The sequence below is a fragment of the Trachurus trachurus genome (genome assembly GCF_905171665.1).
Source record: "Trachurus trachurus genome assembly, chromosome: 6".
NCBI classification, from domain to species: Eukaryota; Metazoa; Chordata; class Actinopteri; order Carangiformes; family Carangidae; genus Trachurus; species Trachurus trachurus.
In genome coordinates, this window is record NC_139897.1 from 12,255,998 (window position 1) to 12,278,039 (window position 22,042).

Below are 22,042 nucleotides of genomic sequence, written 5' to 3' on the forward strand. Positions count from 1 at the left end.
GTCTTACAGGCAGCATAACAATGTGGATGGCTAAGGCATGTGTTTTTTTAAAATTTTTATTTCAATGATGATGATTAAATTTAAACATATGAAAGAGAAATATGTTTGCTTCACCATCTGTTTCTTGACTTTCTTTTAAATTCTTATTGTCATTATCCAATATGAAAATGTGAACACTCCTATCATTGCCTTAACATGAGAAAGAAAACTGAACATTTAAATATCCTTCATATTTTTAAAGGTCATTTCATTTGAAGTGCTGAAAAACTTAATTCATCTATATTTTGTTTTAAAACCATTGTAGTTTTCCCTAAATATTTACTTGCAGTACCCGCAGCAACCCACCAGTTGGCCCCTGCCCACAGGTTGGGATCTACTGCTCTAGAGAGATGTGACTAGGCAAGAGTCTGGTCTACATTCACTTTTATGGCCAGAGGACAGATTGCCAGGGGGCTTGAGATTTTCCCCTCCTCTTCGTACAGTCCAGGAGAGACGAAGGGGAAAATCTTCTCTTTAAATCTCTCTTTGAATGTGTGTATAGTTGTCAAATCATCAGCGTTGATGAACACCACCTTTCCTTTGTCACAGTCCAACTCTACAGTAATCCTCTCAGGATTCTTCTGCTTCAACACAAGCTTGGTGGGAGGTGAGGTCTGAGCGCAGAAGTCTCCATTAGAGCGGCCAATTACCCAGAATCCCTCGGCTGGCGCGAGGAAAGCCGTGCTCTTCCTTTTGATGGACTCTTGGGCCACTCCGATGTACCACTCTTTGCTCTGACCCACATCTACAGTCCAGCTGTGTTTCCCAGATCTGAAGCCAGTTGCCCCGAGAACACACACACGGCTGGTGCAGCGTTCAGGGTTGTCGGGTACGGACCGCTTACTTTTGAACTGCACATGAGTCAGCTCTTCAGAGAACTCCAAGTTGGACTGGGCTGTGTTTGGATCCAGGGTGATGGGGACTGAAAGTGTAAACAAAGTTCATCAGATTGGAAATACTGGTACCCCATAGTAAACATTAACACTGCCTGTTTACCCACCATACTGGACGATGTTGGCCATCTTCTTCCAAATTCCAAACTTAAGTAATCCCAGATGTTCGGCAGAGTTTATCAGGATGTCTCTGATGCACTCTGGCTCTTGGATGTTGCATCTGACCCTAAAACATGTTGGATTGATACAATGATTTGTGATTGTCTAATGGAAACACAGAGATAGAGCTTCATTTTAGCAGACAGGAAGTTAGGCCTACCTCTTCTTTGTCTGCTTGTATTCCTTTGAGTTGAAGAAAGAAAGTGAAGAAATATAGTTCATTAATTGTTGGCTTAAAGAATAAGCAGCATAGATTCAAGCACATCACATGTAGCTGAACAGCTTCTGGAAATGACTATTGAGAACTGTGTATTATTTAACACAATGCAGTTCAACAGCACCACAAAGTTCAGCTTCCAAAATATTCTAGTAGAAATATAACATTGATTGATTGATTGATTGATTGATTGATTGATTGATTGATTGATTGATTGATTGATTGATTGATTGATTGATTGATTGATTGATTGATTGATTGATAACTGGATCTGTGATTACAGATGTGGTGAAGTGTCTATCCTGAAGGGTGATGAAAAAAACTATAAACACTATAAATAACAACGTATAATGAAAACAGCCTAAATTATTAACTACATTAATGAGTTGTATCCATTTTTTTTAGTAGTTCATAACCAAAAGCATTGCTCTACCTCTTTGGTGAAACCAGAACAACTCAACAAGTATTGCATTTTGTAAATACATACATACATGGTCCCATTCATGGTCTTCTAATACAATCTGGGCCAATATGAGTGGTGATTTTGTCACTAAATATATTTCATGCATTGTTGTCTCTCTTTTCTTTTTTTCATCTTTATTAGTATAGAGCAGAAAGCAGTGCCACATACCAATATTTGAAATCAAGGTGGGCCTTGAAAATATACTGAACTTAATAATTTAAAAACCTCACAAGATGCAATATACCAACAGTGATACAATGAAAATACCATTAGCCTACATGTGTTTGTTTTCTGTATGTGAATTACTCTTGCAACCTAATCCTTACCCCTGAGCACCAAAGTTTAGTTTGATGTTATGTTAATGATGACTACAGGTTACTGTACCTGTAGGAATGGTAAATCCTTGGCTCCGAGGGCTTTCTCTAGTTCACTGATGGTGGAAGAGAGGGTCATGATCTGGCTTGAAATGTTTTTCAGCTTTTCACACATCACCTGGGTCTTTATCTGCTCCTCCTGTCTGAGCACCTTCAATCTAGTGTCTTCTTCTTCTTGGAGGAACTGATGCAGCTTCTGAAACTCCCACTTGATCACTTTCTCATTAGCATTCGCTTGTGTCTGAAATATTGAGGGAGCTGTTTGTTTACACAAGTAAATGAAAGGAATGTTTGTGTTGTGTGCCAAATGAAACCAATGAGTCACATCAAGTTTCGACACTAAAGGATCACCGCAGCACAGCACCATATAGAGGGAAATGTCAAGTGCATTCCTATAAAGAACAAATCAGAGCAAACATGCAGATTTTTACCTCTATGTAGGTTTTTGTTTCTTCCCACTGCTCCTTTGTTTTGCTCAGTGTTTTGAGCTTTTTCCTTAAGCCTTCCAGCATGGATGAGATTTCTGTCTGACATTTCACAGACAAGAGTTGAGACAAATCAACTGACAGAAAAGCAACAGGCAACAGGTGAAACGGGTATCATGAATTATTATTGCTAGTTGGAGTCATAATCAAACTTTTTTAACATCAAAAACTAAAATCGAAGCAGCTGCAAATCTTCAGATCACAGACAACTGGCTGAATCCTCCGTAGCCTATCTTGTGTTGTACACAAAGTGCCAAGTTATTTCACAATTTCTATTTTTACTCACCTTTTTCTGCTGTGCAGCTTCCTCCACTGGGTAACACTCATGAACCTTGTGCTGTTTTGATGTCTGGCAGACGAGACAGATGGCCTCTTCATCATTCTGACAAAAAATCGTCAGCCTCTTCTTGTGAAGGAAACACATCTCTTCACTGCTGTTATTTTGCTGCTGAAATTTATCTGCAGCTAACTTTAACTCCAAATTAATTGGAGGTCTCACAGGGACAGACACAATGCGACACACGGGACATTCTCGACTTCCTCTCCATTCCCAGAATTTCTGTAAACAAACTCTGCAGATATTGTGTCCACATTTCAAACGAACTGGAAAGCAGTAAATCTCCGTGCACTGAGGACAAACTAATTCCTCTTCAGAGAATGAGATCCTTGTTGCCATCAGGTTTAAGTGTTCCTGCAAAGTGAGGTTACGGGAAAGAAAACCTTCCTTGCTTCCTGTTTCTCAGATGTTGTAACTGTAGGCGCTACAACCCTGAAGGACTGGTTGAGAGTAGTAAGAAAACTTGTACAACTGGTTAAATGAGCATCAAGTATTCCATACCCTTGCCTTTGTGGAGTTGTTACAGTGTTATGTCATTGCTAAATCAACATGTGATCACTCACATCTTCTTTTGGTTTGAAAATTACCAACATAACATGTATATAGCATATAATAAAAACAACAACAATACAAATAGTGAATAGCACTAAAGTCACAGAACAGCAACACCTGATTCACTTTCAGTGTACTTTATTTTGTCTCCATATTCGACACAGTACCATGGATTGACTCAATGCATAAATATATTAACAATGCATTTTAGTCAGACTTTATTTCATTTAAATCGCTGTAATATCAACATGATGTCTAGAAAAACATAATAATTCTACATGTATTTCAATGTTGTGTTATTACTGCATCAATCCTCTGAGGAGGAGTCAAAAACAGAGGTAGTTTAAACCATTAATGAGCGGCTGTACTGTCAGTAAAATCTTCTCTATGTCTCACACGACAAGAAAAAACATCTGTGCTTTACAAGAGTTTTACATCGACTGTACGACAGGTAAACAGTTTTGTTTGCGTTCGTTTGGATGACGGGACCTTAAACGAGAACCGGGAGCTGTGGTGTTGGTGTTGTCCTTCCAGTGAGGAACATAAGTGCTTGTGCAGTAAAAGGTGAATGTGTTGGTCTCTCTCTTCTCACGCTTAAACCGACTCGCATGAGGTCACCAAGAGAGAAAACAAAAACAGCTAAAGTTTTTGTGTGTATTCCTCAAGTTTGTCCTTATGAACTAAGTTTCATTAAATATTTCCATTATAAATTTTTCAAAGAGGGTTAATATAATATGATTATTCATTGTTCACCATACATTTGAACTCATCTATGTTTTAAAAGAGAAGTATAAATAAATTTAGTATAATGAGCTCACAGTTTTTGAGGAAAACCTTCCGTTTCTAAAAAATAAACCTTGTGTAAGCCATGATGGTTTTGACTCCTGTGGCATTTTTTCAAAAAATTTTATATGAACTAAACAAATACAAGTAATATGAATGATAAAAGCCACTGAATATTAAGAAAGACTATGACAAACAAATTACGAAGTAAGTAAATACGCAGTTACAGGGATACATAATTTGATGTAGTCCAACCTTGTTGCTTGGCGTTGTAAATAAAACATGCAACACCCTTAAAATCACCTTGAAATTACAATACCTTTGCAAGAGGTGAATCCAAATCTGGCTACTGAGATTTTGCCAATCAATCATATTTACATGTGATTAGAAATATGAAAACATTACATTAAAACAGACTGAATAGTTATCGCTCTAATCTAAATAATTGACAAGTGTGTGATTGGTCAAAGAAGATCCTTTCCCAATAGGTTTCCTTCTCAACAATATTTAGCAAAATTTGCAACAAGACTATGTTGATGTCAGAGTCCAGAGTAAAACATTTCCAGAAAAGGAATTTCTATGAACACAATGTGTGTTGAGTCTGCTCCTTAATCTTTGTGAAGAAGGAAAAAAAAAACAGCTGCATGAACCTGTTTTGTAAAGACATACTAGTTTTTGAATGGTTAAGAGATTTTAGTTAGTTTTAACTTTTACAAAACACCACAAATAAATCAAACTTTTAAAACAAATGAATATGAGAATAGTATGTACATTAATACAATAATAAATATACCAAGTATGAAATCAGATTCAGTTCAGAAATGGCTCTGTGTTCTGATTTAAAATGAAAAACCAGAAAACTGTTGATGTGGTGTAAAATGTTGAATTGAAAGACAAACCCTGTGACTAGGACTACTGACAGTTTAATCATTGTGTTCACTAAACTAATGTCTAATGCACTAAACAGCAAATACACCGATATATAACTGCTCTTGGGGCGGTACATACTCCTCTGTTTAAATTCTGCAACAATGGCCAGTCAACAGAGACAGTGTAGGTTATTTCTTCTTCAGCTTATATTGAGATGTAACTCTGTCAGTTGTACCTGGTCAGTCGGCCTCAGTCACTCACAGACTGGTGTCTGTAATAAAGATGGATGCCTTCAATCGCATCCGCAGAGCTGCACTCTGAGACGCTCAGAGTTCAGTTCAGCATCCTCTGCTCAGAGCAGACTCCTCAAACATCTTCAGCACATCCTGAGGCTGCCTGCTTCTCTCAGATCAGTCAGGAGCCTGTGAGGAATCACGCTGTGTCTGCAGATCCGACGCACAAACGCCCTCTCACGATCACACAAACCCAGGCTTCATGGAGGACTTGAAACATTTAGGGCAACCTTTTGTTCCGTTTGTCTGCAGACACCTGAAGGGATAGAGCACAGCAGAGTGTCAGAAGCTTTAGCTCTCAGCCTGTAAACATGTGTTACACTACATCTCTGACTGGATCTCTTCTCTGCACCTGCTGTGAAAACCTTCAGTAGACGTATTCTTAAAAGGCAAGTCAACAATTTGTGTCATGAAGATGTACTGGCAACAATAATAATAATAAAAAAGCATGTATACAATAAGCTGGAGCACCCACTTGAGATGGAAAATGTGGGAACAGGGCAAGGCCTGTAACTTTTGGTCCCTGTCCCCGATGGACTCTCCACACATGCCACAGTAGAGCTCCAGCTCCTCGACGCACTGCAGGAACTTCACCACCTGCTCTGTGAGCTTCTCCTGCTCCCCCCGACTCCGATAAATCCCCTCGCTCAGGCAGTGAACCTTCAGTGTACACAGCTTCAGACACACACAGGGAAAAAAAGGGCTGTCAACGCCATACACACTGTGATATCAGTAATAGATCTGAGCCGTTTGTAAATCTAATTGTAATTGAAGATGAGTAGATACCTTGTTTCCCATTCCATCGGCCAATTCCTGTGCTCGCTGCAAAGAATCGAGAGCCTGCAACAAAGAGAAAGAGAGTTACATGACAACACAAATACTGACCAACAGAACCAATAAGGAAACCGAAAAGAGCCTGACAATCAGACTGAGTCGTGGCCATTCCTTTCATTGTGCTGTGCATGAATGAATTGCTGAACACAACACGCATACATGAGGGGCAATTCAGAACCTTATTTGGATATTACTGTATTAAAAGGTACCTTGTCAAATTCTTTCTGCAGTAGCCAACACTTTGCGACGCCCAGGTAGACGTGTGACTGTCCGATACGGTTTCCAATCTCAGTCATGATGGCCAGTGCAGACTCGTAGCGAGGGAATGCTTTCTGGATGGAAGAAGATGATCATGACAGATGATTCATTCATTCATTCATTCATTAAGTAGAAGAAAAAGCAAAGATATAATGATTAACAACCAATTCTGAAACAAGTTCACTGTTTTGCACAACTGGTGCCACCTTACATCAGTGTCACGCCTGCAGCGGTGTATGTCTGCAAAGTTGAGCAGGCAAAGAGCCTGCAGAGGACGGTCGCCATGCTGCAGAGCAATCTTCATAGATTCCTGTTGAAGCAGGAGACACAGGAAATGAAAAACTTAGTAATTAAAGAGGGGCCACTCTCCACCCAGTCTCCTGTGACACCAACATGCTGCTAAGATTCGACTGGAAAATAAATCACGGGAAACTTGATTTTGAAGCAGCAAGTGCATCTTCATCCAGTGGCAGCACAGCAAGAGAAGGTATGTATAATATGCTTGTAATGTACTCAACTCAATGATGTACTTCATTATTTATAACTTGTGTTTTACCATCACAATAATAACATACACGAAACTAATAGCTGTATTCTCCTGTTACACGGTTCATTCAGCCAGTTTGTGTTTTGCAGTTTGAGTTTCACCAAATGTTCAAATGAGCCAAAGTGAGATGTGCTGAGGAACGTGAGACATATTTGTCTCTCACCTTTAGGACTCCTCTTGTACTCTGGTATTCCAATATGACAAGATGTGTAAATTATTTGGCTAAACGTGTCTGGCAAATGTAATAAATCTGAAATGCATCCGGCTGTCTTGTTACTATACTTTTACACTCCAAGGCAATGTCATCAAGTTATTTTTCACCCTCGGCACATAATTAGAACAGAGCGAAGACTTAAACCTCCCTCTTCATTAACAGTGTTAAACCGGTGCCTCTGTGAGCATATTTTGGTCGAGGTCTGAGGCCTGGTACGACACGGCAACTGGCACTTGCACCTGTCAGCAGCACAACATCTACTGTATCTGCAGCTCCCACGTCGGGACAGCCAGAGGCACCGGGGGGTAGAGGGGGAGGTGGGGGGGGGGCTTGGTAAGGAAACCAAAACTGTGACATTCTCCATAAGTTATGTAAGTTTGTCTCTGAGGACAGCGATCATGTGTTGGACGGTTATAAAACAATACCTCACAGCACTCCATGGCGTCTGGCAGGCGCTCCAGTTTCCTGTAGGCTACAGACATGTGGTACTGGCTCATGGCTCGATACTTGAGGCTCCAGCCCTTGCCGTAGTCATTGACGAGCTCAGCTGCTTTGCAGGGGAAGAACAGGGCTTTCTCATAGTCCTGTTGGCAGACATGGACAATAAGTAAGTCCTCTAATGTACAGCAAAACATCTTATTCAGATGCAACTGACATGGGCTTGTTGGGTTGCAACGACGACAATTGAACTTTTGACGGTATCAAATGAAGAATCCTGCACAAGTGTACATGTACACTAGTATACCTCTGGGTCACTAACAAGCAAATTATATTTTTTCTTTGATAATGTGTCATATGAGTGCATTCTTCTAACACCACTTCATCACAATCCCATTGAAACCAATCCTCCCTGGGAAGCCGGGGGGATTACTTTTACAAATCTCTGATGTCAAGGGTACTACATAAGCCCCCTGCCAGCCAGCCTGCTCACTCTGCCCTTGTTTTACAATGTCCAGCACTACATGAGCTGACCATTGATGATGTTTGCTTGGATGCTCTGCAGTGTTATCATATCCCCCAAATACACTGGCAACATTGGCACTGATTGTGCAATCAAGTCGCACGTGCGGTCCCATGAATGTTTTTAACCCAAATGACATAGCTGAGATGTCTGCGACCATCTGAGTAATTCAGTTTTTTAACAGGCTTTTATTCTATTCTCCTTATCTGAAAGGCTTGGATTGTTTCAACAGCAGCCATTAAGATCATTCAAATCAGCTCACAGCCAGATTTACAGCCATTAGATCTCATTAAAGCAGTAAAAGCAGCATACTGAGTATACCTTGAGATGGACGTAGATGTTTCCCAGGCTGCAGCAGACTCTGCACTCCAGCATCTTGTCATCGTTGTTGTGTGCGTAACGCAGGGCCTTCTCGTAGCTCTCCAAAGCTTTCTGGAAGACGCTGAGGCCCAGGAAGGCGTTGCCCATGCTGAGGCATACCTGTCCGTTGAGCTGCAGGCTCACAGTTGTGCCCTGCATGTTTAGGCAGGTCTTACAGTAGGAGACTGTTTTCTGGAAGTCGCACAGCTTCTCGTTGCTGCGCGCCAAGTTCAGGTAGCCCTCCGTCAGGTAGTCCGGGTCCTCCATCTCTCTGGCTGTGTCGATTTGATCAAGGGCGTACTGCAGGGAGAGATGTCAGTGTGATGTGATGGAGGGCATGCAGGCAATCGTATGGATTGTCTTACATCTCGATAAATACTGAATTAAAGAGAAATTATCTGATGAATCCAAAGACATGAGGCCCCCACTTTATAACGTCCTAAGGGTGAGAGTGGGTGCTGCTTGAGTAAAGATGATTATGTCAACAAGACACCCCACACTCATACTCGGGTTGCAGGGCACTTATTTACTCTGCATCGTGTGGAAGCCACAAATTAACCCATGCTTCTCAAGATAACGGCAAATGGGACATAAGCGAGTAACCTTTGACCTCTTCTCGATCAGTAATCAATCAAATGTTAAAGTGCTGCGACAGCATGGAGTGTGCCGCTCCAGAGCAACATGATGACATATAAAATTGATGAGATATTCAGTGGCATTCACTCATTAGGATTGCAACCTCACACACACACACACACACACACACATCCTGCTGCTGGTTGCACAACACAGATGATCATGGTATTAAACATGAGACATGACTTATCCTAACCATGTGATAACATCAACTTTTCAGAGTATAAATATTAATGACCTTTACATACAACAAACACTATCATTGCGTGGATTGACATTTTACCATTGTTAAGCCTTCACAGAAATGCAAGAGTATAACCATAAATGTGTACTGATTTGGCCAATTCAATTGCATTAAGTTACTGCAGGTAGCATAGAGAGTCTTACCTTGAGCATGTCTTTATATTTCCCCATCTCTGAGTGAGCTGTGATCAGGCACCCCAACACCCGAAACTTCCCTCCAGGATCCGAGGTCTTCTCCAGCACTTTTGTCCACACATGCAGGGCTTTGTCTGTCTGATTGGACTGATACAACCTCAGGCCCTTCTCTATCTGCTGCTTGGTTTGGTCCTGGCCCATCTCTGGTGCAAGGCGCCTCATAAAAATATTCATTCGTTTAGGCCATGCAATTTCAGTGAGGCAGCAAGAAAGTAGATCCTTGCCATGCACAGTACAACTCCAAAGAAGATCCCTTGAAGATGATCCTCCGAAGGGGTCGGTGCCAGAAGGCCTACCACCAGATCCCGCTCTCTCAGCTCCGACTGTGCTGAGACGGAAAGGAAACTGGATCCACCGAAGTAAAACGGCGACACACCAAGACCATTATCACCACTCGTTCTGCGGAGAGCTGGAGGGCCAGGAAAATATCTTCCCCCTTTAACCCTGCAGTGATCCCCACTCACCATCAAGTGTTCAGAAATTCTCCTGCAGATTTCCGTTTGAAAAACGCCAAAGAAACACGTTTCCCGGTGGAGTGCTCGCAGTGATATCCCAGAATATCTACTCCCTCCACACCCCAGCTAAAGGAATTCTCAGCACCCCCGTGTCTAACCCCCTCCACCTTCCTCCTACTGCTGGCGCTACAGCAGATGGCCTTGTCACTCTAGACCATGTGTCCCTTCAGGAATTCTGTCCTGCCCTCAGCAAGCGGTCCCAAGGTCACTACAGCTCCTAGCGATCTGCCTTCACACTAAACCTCACTCACTGGCCAGACTCTGGATTACAAGTTTTTTCATCCCAACCCTCTGGAGTATTAAAAACACTCATCCACAAATGGATCTGATCAGACGCTCACATGTGGGACCGTGAACTGTGATACGGCGGCTATAAACAGCTTTATTTCCCAACATTAAGGGACTGCATGGTCAGACGGGTGCTTGTAGCAGCCATCGGTTCCTATTGGGAGTTCTTATGGAGGGGCATATGTGCCCCTAGAAACCCCCACCCCTCATCTCGGCGTCAGCAACTGATGCTTAGAATAGTTCACAAAGTCTGACATGTTACTGGGCTTGGGTTTCAGCAGCACAGCCTCCTGAAACACATCAATGGGATCAAAGTTTTGTCCTCTCTGTAGTAGCTTTCTCTCCTTCAACCCCCCCCCCCCCCCCCACACCCACACCCACACACAAACCCCCTCCAAGGACACAGACAGGCACCTTTAGCAACTCACCATTCACAAGATGCATTCCCAACCAAAGATAAACACAGGTGGAGGTTATCTCTTTGTTGACGAAGCTTTCAATAGCAACACGACAACAGAGTGCACTCTTTATAAATGCAATGTTTACAATGAGATCCTAAATCCCTGTTAGTAATCATAGTATCAATAGTAAGGGATAGTTAATGAATGAAGGCTACAGAGCCATAAATATCAAAACAAACATAAGTGACTATAGAGATATATTTGACATTTATGTTAACAGCATAACTTCAACATGTACATTGGACCAAAAAAAATTATAATTACAACCTTAAAACAAGAAACTGTGAAAATTTGAAAAGTTAGAAAACATTCTCTGTTACCATGTTTATGCACACTGAGCTCAAATATGACATCTGAGGATACATCATCGTAATACACTTGTTCACATACAACGTACTGAAGGTGGATGTTCGATGTTCAGTAAAGGTTTCTATGGTGAAGTTGTTCATGCGTGTCAATAAACAATCACAGGAAACAATGTTAATTAGTTCATCACTGGTTACAGCATCACCACAGACTTGTTTGATTCCTCAGCTAAGGGATGCACGATGAGACACTGGACCACAAGCAGGAGACACTCAGCGCTGAGCTGTTTGTACATGGTCGGGCGGCGGAGTCTGAATGGAATGAGTGACATGGAAACGAGCTGAGTAAATACATATTTAGAGCAGGTCTCCTCACAGGATGTCTGAACAGTGAAGTCATAGTAAGCCCCCCCCCCCCCCTCACACACACACACACACAGTCTTCCCTGATTCTCCGTGGCGAGTGTGTGGACCACCGTGTGGGGAAAATTCAGGCCAAAACAAACTGCCAGTTTGTGAGGAGGATTTTAATGCCCCTGATAACAGAGACGACCGACGTAGCCGGGTTAAACTTTAACGTGTTGGCGTCACCTTTTTTACATTTGTCCCTGAAGACGTATATGCAGCCGTTACAGCTGGCCACCTTCCACAGCGAAGGGACGCAGCTCCACGCCTCGGGGAAGCGCAGGCGGGTGAAGCTCTCCAGCAGAGGGTTGTAGCACACCAGGGAGTCTCCCTCCGCCACGATGAAGATCACGTCCATGTGGACGGCGGCGTGCATGCAGCCCGCGAACGGCAGCATGTAAGGTTTGATCTGACATTTCTGCGTGGAGGTGTCGAAGCACTGGATGAGACGGGACGGCTTTGTGAAAAAGTCCATGTCGTTCTCCTCGCCTCCGAGCAGGTAGATGGTTCCTCCTAGGTTGACGCCAGCGGCGCCGGACACCGCGGTGTCCAGCTGGCTCGTCTCTGTCCACATGTTGTCCTTCACCGTGTAGTAGATGACGGCGTTAGAGAGCGTGTCCTGCAACGTCTTGCCTCCTAGTGAGTAGATGGCATCCTCGGTGGAGACGGAGACCATCGTGTGGTGGAGGCGGTCTCTAGGCAACGGAGCACAGCGCTCCCAATCCATAGTGTGCATGTTGCACTTCCACATGCGCCGGGGGATCGACCCCCCCACCACGTACAGGTCCCCTCCGTGTTTACAGGCCGCGGTGATCTGGTGGCACAAACTGTTCTGGCCGCTCACGCTGATCGCATCGTCCTCGTCACAGTGGAGCGACACGGCCAGGGAGTGAGTCCTCGTCTCCTCCTTACCGATCAGGTAGATGTGGACATTTTCACCAATTTCCTGTAGACACAGGGGATAAAGAAACATCACAGATACAAATAATTTCAACACACAAACAATCAAAACTTCTTCTTGAAAAAAGATGTTCTGCTCAGGATGAGAAAATCTTACCTTCAGATTTTCTTGGAGGATACAAGAAAACTCTTCTCTCTCCACCTTGTTGTGATTTATCCATGACTCGATCGCCACTGTTGGATTCTGGGAGCTTGGAACGCCATCTGACCACAAACACAAGACCGTTGAAATTAAACTCATGGAATTGCTTGTTTTGAGATATTTAGGTTGAGCAGTTTGTAGAGACATGAAACTTGACTTGTGAGAGGCAAACCAGCAGTAAAAATGCAGATAAAGAAAATGCCAGCACTGACAGTTAGTTAGAGAGCTTAATAATGGGCAGTCTAGCATTTTCTTTAGCTGGTTTACTCAACCACATGGCAACAGAACAGGAAACAGGAATACCTTTGATGATATCCAAGAGCAGGCAGAGAGGCATATTGAGAAATTCTTCTGTCTGATGCAGCTGGGTCAAATGGATTTTAGCACAGTGCTTGGCAGCAGTGTACAGCTCCTGGTCACTGTGTCTGTCTGCAAGCCACATCACCTGGACAAAAAACAAACAGGTAATCAATACACTGATCCAACATAATTAGTATTAAGGAGAAGACGTGATGAAAAACAGTGACTTACCTGCAGGCAGCTCTTGACCTCCACTGTCCGTGAGAGGAAGCGAGAGCATTCCTCAAACAGAGCAGTCAGCTGGTACATGTCGGCCATCTCATACGTGTCCTGCAGCTCCTCCACCCTCAGTTTGATTGTGCCGTGGTAGATGTAGTCAATCAGCAGCTGGAAGACAGTGGCACTGACGTCTTTCAACTCAATGGCGCGGTTGTGGGACTCTTTGAGGTTGGAGGTGAACATGGAGCGGAAGAAGCTGCTCTGCGCCGAGAGCACGAGGCGGTGCAGGTGAAACTCTTTGCTGTCCACAGTGACGGTGACGTCAGCAAACAGGCCGTCTTCCAGACACAGGTCCATGATGCTCTTCACCACCCGGCTGGAGTGGGAGCGGTCGGTGAAGGTGTATCCCAAGAAGTAGTTCTCCTCTCCCACAGAGCCCCCAGCGCTGAGGCCCCCCTCCTCACTGGACTCCATCTTTGCTGTTCACTTGACAAAAACCACCAAACAGCACATCAGTCACAGTTTATTAGGTAATCCTCCACCTAAAACTGATAAGGTCTAAAAATGAATAAATAAATAAAAACCATGTATTTGCATTTTGCTGCATAAGTAAGATTTTAGATCATCTTTTTGTGGCCAACATGTACGGACAAACACATTTTGCAGTTAAAAAAAAGAATCTTGTCAGTAGTCTTCAGTGGACAAACTAACCGATAAACTTTAAATAATAATCTTTATTATGGACTCGAAAAAGTGGTCCACTCTCATACACATACACACTTAACATACAATGATTATGGTTATGTCTGACCATATTTAATATGTCTGAACTGCATTAATAATCCCGTTTGGTGTTAACTGGTGGTTTGAATACTAACAATGCAAAGAGCACATCGGAGCCGTGCTTACTATATCTATGGTGCTTACAGCGCCATTACATTGATCGATGATACTTTTTAGTGACGTTGATGTCAGCGAGTCACTCACTCACTCACTCACTCACTCTCACACACACATAACGTTACACGGGTGTGTTGTGGTTACTGAGTGAGAATCGAGACCTCTGCAAATTTAGTGATGCATCTTTAATCTGACTTGTTCCTTTGATTCAATGAGCAGTAGATAAACCGCAGACGCTAAGTGACAGTGTTTACTGTCCACAGGACTGTTTGTAAACAGGACTGTTGTGTGCTCGGTTGTGTTTACGGTCACTATTAGCTCGCTAGCGTTAGCGGCCACAGCAGCTAACTGGCTAACGCTGCCACTCCTGTGGAGATAAACCCTGCTATCACAGAGGAATGGCTTTTACTAAAATACCATTCATAAGACACAAGCGTCTTAATGTTTAATAAAACTAAAAATATATATTATTAGTGTTATTATTAAAAAGTATTGTTACCTGAATCTTCACTACTTTATCATTCAGGAGCAAATGAACTCCTCACCGGAAGTAAATAAACTCGACTCACTAGACTTGACTGCCGCTGCCGCCATCATGTGGCGGAACTGTGAAATTACAGGCCTCGATTTACTGCATGATACTGCACTGTGTACAAACTTTGTACATCACGAATAGTTTTATTATATTGGGAAGACGATCCATCTTACGTTTTGAAGAGTTGATTGTATTTATTGGAAATCTAGAGGAAATTTTAGGCATTTATAAAGAATCCTACAGAAAAAAGAAAAAAATCCTAAGAAAAAAAAAGCTTAATCTTTGTCAACTTGTCCTATGCTTAGAGTGCATCGGATTTTTTCTCCAATTTTTACTGTTCCATATATATTATATTTCTTCAGTTTTTTTATTTTCTTTTTTTTTTAGCAACATACCACACCACAGATAAACAATAAACATAAATAGTAATAACCTAGAGCAAAACAAACAGTGTAAGAGCCAGGCAATTAAAAATAAACTGCAGTCAATTACAGCACACTTTAGTTCCATCAACCATTGTTCATGTAACATTTGACCCAGATTTATCCAACTGAACATGTCCAATACCACAATTATGGCCAGGATATTTTCAGGTCAGGAAAAGAGAATCATGTTTTGTTACACAAATAAACAAATCTTGATGTAAATGTATGACAGTCCCTTCACAATGTTCTTTTTTATTAATCATACTAAGTAAGTTAGTAGAGCTCAGTGGAGCCTTGGTACATAACTAGCTAGCATGTACTGAAATATTCATCAATAGTGTGACCACTTGAGAGTTATTTTGCATGTTTGCCTAATGGAAAAACAAAAATACATCTTAAAATATCTGTTGACATTTCTTCATGCAATTCATTCATTCATTTATTAAATATGCTATTGTGAAAATAACTAAGGTAAATTCCGGGAGAAATATAATTATCATGACTTTGGAGTGAATTTGTACAGGAATTTTCTTTTCAGACATGGCTTCATACTGAATACGGGATCTGTAAAAGCTTGTAGCAGTACTCAGTAAGTAGAAAAAAAGATTATATGGTAGATTTGTTTTGATTTAACATTTATGGAACTAAGTCTACCTGTAAAATCTTCCAGTGTATAAAGGATAAAATGGTCTAAACTCTCTTTACTAGAGCTATTTATGGTGATGGTGTAGGATCCTCACTTTTAGTCAGTCTACATTCATATGATGAAGATTCATTGTTTTAGTTTATTATGTATTGATCAACATGAATATACTGGGAGAAATTATAATTTAAAGCCTTTTACAACCCTGACTTTTGTACAACAGAGGTTGAGTCCTGCTTGCTCACAGGTTTGCATGGGATATAAAAAAAACTGTATTCTGAAAATAAAGCTCTCTGCTGTGCATCACAGCCAACTGGCCTTTGTTGCCTTTTTCCAAGCTGGAAAAATGCATGGTATTCAGTCTTGAGTTGCCACTGCCTGGATTCACAAAAGGGAGTAAGAGAGAGCAGAGGTGAGAGGGATGCAGCGCATATCTGTCGGTAACAGTCAAGAGAAGAAAGACCATGAAAATACAACTTAAAATCTGTTTCCAGGTCCTTTTGTGGCTTTGGTCTGAACAAGTGGTGCAGGGTAAGTAGAAACAGAAGCTCTTCTGACGGGGCGGCAGACAAAATCTGTTATTGTTGTTGCATAAGGATGCTTCATGCATGGTGCAATTCGCATTAAAACTAGCGATAGTGATCTGTAATGTTAGTTTCCTGGTGCAGTTGCAGTAAATGATTTCATATTTATAGTCACAGTTGAGCTGAGTCTTTTCTACTTTAGATGTGGCTGCAGGCATGAGTCCAACTTCTCAAATGACAGGCTCATCCATCTCTGATGCAAACCTGATGTTTGAGGTACTTTCTACAAAAGTCTACATGAAGATAAAGCTCATATCTTTACAATGTTTTTACTTGAGCCAGTGTCGCACATTTATCTTTTTCTCTCATGTGCAGTTTTTGCTGGGTGGGATGGAGCTGGACCAGGACAGAAACATTGTCCTGCTCGACAGGGAGATGGCATCGATGAGGCAGGGGCGGGCGTTCCTGTCCAAGATCAACGACGACATCCCCAGAAGCCTGAGCTCCATGGTGCAGATGGTGACGACACTGGAGAGGCGGAGGGGGAGGCCGCTGACTCAGACAGAGTTCGACAGTGTCATCCTGAGCATGGTGTACTCTGCCCACCAGGCCTGGCACCAGGAGAAGAAGGAGGACCAGGAGGCGTGGGGCGGAGTGCTCCTCCAGCTGGCCAACGTTACCGTCCACGAACTACGAGGAAGTTATCTCTTCAGTTATGCGTAATACACCGACTACCAGTCTGTATGAAATAAACGAGGAAGCAATAAATCACTTTCTGTAAATCTTCCTGTAACGCGTATTGACGACTGACAGTACGATTTGTAAAGGAAAAAGTCAATCATAAAGAAAACGTGAACATTTTTATTACATGTATTTAGAAAAACAGTGAGAAGAGAACAGAACAGTGACTTCCACCTGCAAAGTTGTTTATAAAAGAATATCTGAAACAATCCCTGAAGTTTGAGGCCCAACAAACAGTGAACAAAGAAATATATACATGAAATGTTTTTAAAACACCGACTATTTTATAGTTCACTTCTTCTTCTTCATCTGTGCTTGTTTTTGTTTAGTACATCCAGTCTTGGTCTTTGTTTTGGTCTCTGTTTTGGTCTCAGGTTCCTCCAGAGAAGCCAGTTTTTTCTTGAGCTTTGCATCCACAGGGGGAACTCTCCGCTCCCTGTTGGAGCGCTGCCGACTCCTCCTCTGTCCTCTCAAACTGCCCGCTGAGGTAGAGGACGTGTCCTCCTTCTCTGTGTGCCGCTCGCTGATCAGTGACTCGTTCCTATCCCAGACCAACGCCGTCACACCTGTGATTGAAGGTGCCGCAGAATTAGCGAGAAAACTGGACATTTTCTCGCAGAGCTGATTTAAATCATGTCAACACATCGACGTGCTTCAGAGAAACTCACCCATGCCAGATCCAATCACATCACCCATCGGATTGAATTTGTTGATCTGAATAAAAAAAGTGTTCCAGGTGTTAATACATTTGGTTTTAGTGTCTTTATTTTCTTTATGTGTGTGTGTTTTTTTTTTTTTAAATACTCACAGATTTGATTCCTGAAGCAGTGGGATCGTACAGCTGATACACGAGCTCTGCTGTATTGGAATCAAAGATGTCGATGGACCTCTGATCGCCGGAGCAAACGCGGTCGTCAGGGTAGCGGCCAGCCACAATCAGGTCGTACACAGGGTGCCAAGTCGCCTGCAGAGCAATAACAGCACTATTATAGTACCCCAGATGATGCTACTTCCCCCTAGGATGTCTCTTCATATACCACCTGTTTCGGTATTAGCTATAAATTATATGGATATTAATATTTTGCCAACTCTTTCTTGTACTCATTTGGAGACTGGTGGCACAGCTGCACGGTTATCCTGATGCTATGACTAGATTACACTTTTCTCACATCATCTTTGCCCCTATACTTTTAGTGAAGGCTTTTCAGGAAAAGGTAGACATTTGATTAGATTAGATTTCCGAGTAGAGCAACAGTTTTCTATGTGCTACACTGACTAAATGTTGCGTGTCCATTCCATTTAAACAATTAAACAAATGCTGTCCATCATTGTGTCTGCAACAACACGGTTAACAAACACCTTTCACAGCACAACTGTGGATACTTCACTCATGTCTATGTGTTCGCTGGGCTGTTTGTGCATGTGCTCATTAGGTGTGGTTGAATTCATGATCTCTCAGGAGACATCCCTGACCGTCACAAGAGAAGAAACAAACCTTGATGGGCGTGAGATGCTGAAACTGTCTGTGTGGGTGTTGGATGATATGCTGAGGCTTTGACCAATCAGGGGACGAGTAGACGCGGATCTGGTCATACTGATCTGTGGTCAGCAACTTGGTGCAGTCCAGCGGGTTGAAATATGCTGTAAGGAGACGGCAGAGACGGACCTGGAGTCATACTGGAGTACAAAACCTGGCTGTAAACTTCTTTTAAGTTTTTCTTCAGTTTAATCTTTATATTATAAAAGACAGGCGAGGTTCAGATTTGGTCTAAACGGGACAACAAAGAAATGACTCAGATATTACAACAAAAATCACTACATCTCTAACTGCTGTTTCATAACTCTTTACCCTGAAGAATCAAATTATAAGAAGTCCCTTTAAAAGTCAGGTTGTTTCACTTAATTCTTCATTTTTACACAGTTTAGATGCAAGGAGTGTTACCTGAGTTGACGGCCCTGTCATGAGGCATGTCATGCAGGAAACTGTTCTTGTCTTTTATGTTTCTCAGGTCCCAGAGTTTCACCGTGTGGTCGACCGAGGCCGTCGCCAACAACCAGTCACATCTGGAGTTGAACTCTGCATGGGTCACTTTGGCTTTGTGCAGCTTGTTACTAAAAATCTATGATGTAAAAATGGAACAAAGCTCTTCACAATTATAATACCCATATTATTTTTCTTGTTATTAAAATGTGTTCTGGTTGCAAACATAGAATTCATCTCTACTTCATTTAGGAGACACACACACCTTTTGTCCATCCAAGCCGAGGAGTTCGAGCTGTCCCATATTGTCTCCTGTCACGAGCATCTGCCGGCTGACAGACACATCGACACAGCAGTACCAAAAACTGTGGGAGACAACAAGCAACAAAGTGAATCCACTAATTATGACAAATGTTACGGCCGTAAAAAATTAATGAAGACAAAGTGTTTCACTGTATAGAAAACTGATCATAGAAAAGAAAATCTCCTGATGAAAATCATTGAAATCTGTACTTTTGAAATAGTTTTTCAAAACAAATAACAAAAGAATATAATGGGCTAAGAACGCACTGACATTTTGGAGAAACATTATTTTGGAATCAAATTAACAACAGGTCACAGCATCTCTCTCTGCTGAGCATCAGTCTTCTCTGCAGGTTTCTCACCAAACGTTGTGGTGCTCGTGGCCACAGTCCTGAGTTCGGGACAGTATGGTTGGTGCGCGGCCATCAAAGCTCTGCATGGTCAGTTTGCCCTCACCAGAGGCCACATACACTCTGCTATGGTCCGTGGGGCAGAACTTCATCCCTCCAATAAAGTCTCCTGCACCGTTCTATGCACACAAACACAACAGCAGGCCGATGACGGGGCAGTCACTAGCACCAGCACCACACACACGTGCAAAATGAAACCAGTGGGGGCCACCTGGTAAGAAGACTGATGCCAGACTGATGATTTGTTTGATTTTTTTTAAATCTTTACTTCATTCAGTCTTACTTTAGTGTGTCAGTGTTGGCAAACACTGTTAGAGTTGTCCCATTGAAATCTCGCAGTGCTGTCGTACCCCCCATAGACGAGGTGAACAGCTGAGTGGGATTTAACTGGTTAAACTTCATGTCTGTAACTGAGTCTCCAGCTCCCATCTAAGCAGAAAATCGGGGAAAGTTTGAAATCACAAACATCTAAATTGCACAGTTTATAAATGAACTACTGATTCAAAATATAATTATCCTTGGCCTCAAGTGCTAAAAAATGTAAGAGCAAGATGTTGATAATTCAGATGTGAGGTCAAACAAACACCACAGGAGAACTCACCCCCTGAATGAAGGTTTTATTTGTGGGGACCTCAAAGTCCCACAGGTAAATGTCTCCACCCTTGGACCCCACAGCCATAGTGGTGCGGTGAGTGGGGTGCCACTCCAGACAGGTGATTCTGCGGTCGAAGGGGCTGGTGGCGCTGCGGTAATGGTAGGAGGACAGAGAGCGAACGAAAGGCTCCTGGAGACACTGAAATAACAGGCAAACGTAAAACTCAAGATCATCGTCATTATCAGTGAAAATATATTTTCTGTGTAAGAGGATCAGATATGGCCTTGTACAGAACCAAGTGCTGCGAGTGCTTTTACCGCACTTCAAGTTAAGTTTCAACGTCTATCTTTTAGGATGGAACTGAAACTATAGATTGTAGTGGTGTTGAAGTGGACAGCATTAAATTACCCAACCCCAATTACAAATATCACATAAATATGACACTGTCCAGCATGTCATATCTGAATACAACCACAGTAATACATATATATAAAAAAAAACACATTGTAAACTGCCTACATTTAGAATCAGCAACATGTTGCATTGCAATTGTATAACTGAATCCAAGTAAGTTAACAGTAAGTGTGTGTAAGATAGACAATTCAATGTGATTCACATATCATATTCTAAATTGAGTTGTGGGTTTCTTTCAGTTTATTAGTGTCATTATATGAAAACTGCACAGTCTCTCTCACCTGTCTCATCTGTGAGTGAAGACTTTGTCCCAGAGTGCTCTTATAGATGTAGTGCAGGATGCTCCTGCAGCCGCTCTTCTTGAGAGGAGGCCCTGCGAAACACAGACCTGTCAGTCAATGAAAGTGTATGACAGAGTGTACTAACTAACTTCACAGACTGTCCTGTCCTGTCAGGGATGCACACCTGGTTTCGATGCTTTAGATGCTTCTCCATCTTTCTTGTCTCGTAGTTTTTTGGAGAGAGTCGCAGCAGATTTCTCCGCGGGTCTCTTCTTCACTTTACTCTTTGATTCTGACGCGTCAGACTTCGTAGGTCTTGTTTTCATTTCTTCAGCTATAAAAGACAGTCTGTTTGCATCAGTGAGGTTTAAATCCGCTTCTTGTTTTAATGCTCAGTCTTCAGTGCTGCAGAGGTAAAGCAGTAGATCCAGTGTTTGCATAACGCAGCAGACGGTACACGTGAGTCTGCGAGGGTCTGTGTTTTGTAATTTGTGTGCAGCTTCTTCTATGTATTTACTGGCGGAGCGTAAACCTTTACCAGCGCCACCTACTGCACCGGAGTGTATAAGGCACTGACTGGTGTATGCCCTAATCATAGAATGTAAAAAATAAGGTCCTAATACTGTGATATAACGACTTCTGTACCCAATAATAATGATTTCAAATTACACTCGTGCTCCATCCCATCTACTATATTTCTGTCCTGAATTATATCTACTTCAACATCTTTGATCATGAGATCCTCTGTGACGAGCTGCCTTTTGAATGAGAAAATGACTGTTGTACTTGCTGTATCACATAAAGGCCATGTGTTGGTGTGATGCTTTCTGCTGTAAATCTGTGATATATACATTAATAGTTATGTAGCTCGGTGTTGGGAGGGGGAGTGGAGCTGGCGGAGGCTGTGGTTAAGTGGAGGATGGGGTGTAAGTTGAAGGCCATCCTGGGTGACCCCGAACACCCTCTACACAGGACTCTCACA

General features: G+C 42.3%; 5 protein-coding genes across 6 annotated transcripts; 1 reads left to right on the forward strand and 4 right to left on the reverse strand.

Annotated features, from left to right (window-relative positions):
* Positions 1-341: 341 nt before the first annotated feature.
* LOC310987318 (zinc-binding protein A33-like) lies at positions 342-3,306 on the reverse strand (the record flags this gene model as incomplete). The annotated part of the gene is made up of 6 exons (XM_083973515.1): positions 342-961; positions 1,040-1,158; positions 1,252-1,274; positions 2,156-2,386; positions 2,577-2,672; positions 2,917-3,306. 6 exons carry the CDS (start codon positions 3,304-3,306, stop codon positions 396-398), a joined length of 1,425 nt encoding a protein of 474 aa, XP_083829641.1. The 3' UTR covers positions 342-395.
* Positions 3,307-3,688: 382 nt separating this feature from the next.
* Positions 3,689-10,297, reverse strand: rapsn (receptor-associated protein of the synapse, 43kD). The gene is made up of 8 exons (XM_083973734.1): positions 9,663-10,297; positions 8,601-8,939; positions 7,744-7,902; positions 6,769-6,867; positions 6,509-6,631; positions 6,252-6,305; positions 5,941-6,140; positions 3,689-5,721 (listed from the first exon to the last, which is right to left on the reverse strand). The coding sequence occupies exons 1-8, from the start codon at positions 9,885-9,887 to the stop codon at positions 5,649-5,651; spliced, it is 1,272 nt and encodes a 423-aa protein (XP_083829860.1). The 5' UTR covers positions 9,888-10,297; the 3' UTR covers positions 3,689-5,648.
* Positions 10,298-11,224: 927 nt separating this feature from the next.
* kbtbd4 (kelch repeat and BTB (POZ) domain containing 4) lies at positions 11,225-14,747 on the reverse strand. Of its 2 annotated transcripts, XM_083973139.1 has the most exons (6): positions 14,708-14,747; positions 13,321-13,794; positions 13,093-13,234; positions 12,745-12,851; positions 11,874-12,633; positions 11,225-11,594 (listed from the first exon to the last, which is right to left on the reverse strand). In XM_083973139.1, the coding sequence occupies exons 2-6, from the start codon at positions 13,780-13,782 to the stop codon at positions 11,512-11,514; spliced, it is 1,554 nt and encodes a 517-aa protein (XP_083829265.1). In that variant the 5' UTR covers positions 13,783-13,794; positions 14,708-14,747; the 3' UTR covers positions 11,225-11,511. The 2 variants fall into 2 exon arrangements, with proteins under 2 accessions (XP_083829265.1, XP_083829264.1); XM_083973138.1 differs by lacking the exon at positions 11,225-11,594 and having other exon boundaries at positions 11,735-12,633.
* Positions 14,748-16,233: 1,486 nt separating this feature from the next.
* LOC310986878 (protein FAM180B) lies at positions 16,234-17,058 on the forward strand (the record flags this gene model as incomplete). Its single annotated transcript, XM_083972979.1, has 3 exons — positions 16,234-16,342; positions 16,538-16,611; positions 16,711-17,058. Exons 1-3 carry the CDS (start codon positions 16,276-16,278, stop codon positions 17,056-17,058), a joined length of 489 nt encoding a protein of 162 aa, XP_083829105.1. The 5' UTR covers positions 16,234-16,275.
* Positions 17,059-17,181: 123 nt separating this feature from the next.
* ddb2 (damage-specific DNA binding protein 2) lies at positions 17,182-21,401 on the reverse strand. Its single transcript, XM_083974519.1, has 10 exons — positions 21,245-21,401; positions 21,061-21,152; positions 20,372-20,563; positions 19,723-19,889; positions 19,323-19,422; positions 19,019-19,196; positions 18,572-18,717; positions 17,885-18,040; positions 17,745-17,790; positions 17,182-17,642 (listed from the first exon to the last, which is right to left on the reverse strand). Exons 1-10 carry the CDS (start codon positions 21,384-21,386, stop codon positions 17,368-17,370), a joined length of 1,494 nt encoding a protein of 497 aa, XP_083830645.1. The 5' UTR covers positions 21,387-21,401; the 3' UTR covers positions 17,182-17,367.
* Between the last annotated feature and the right edge of the window lie 641 nt (positions 21,402-22,042).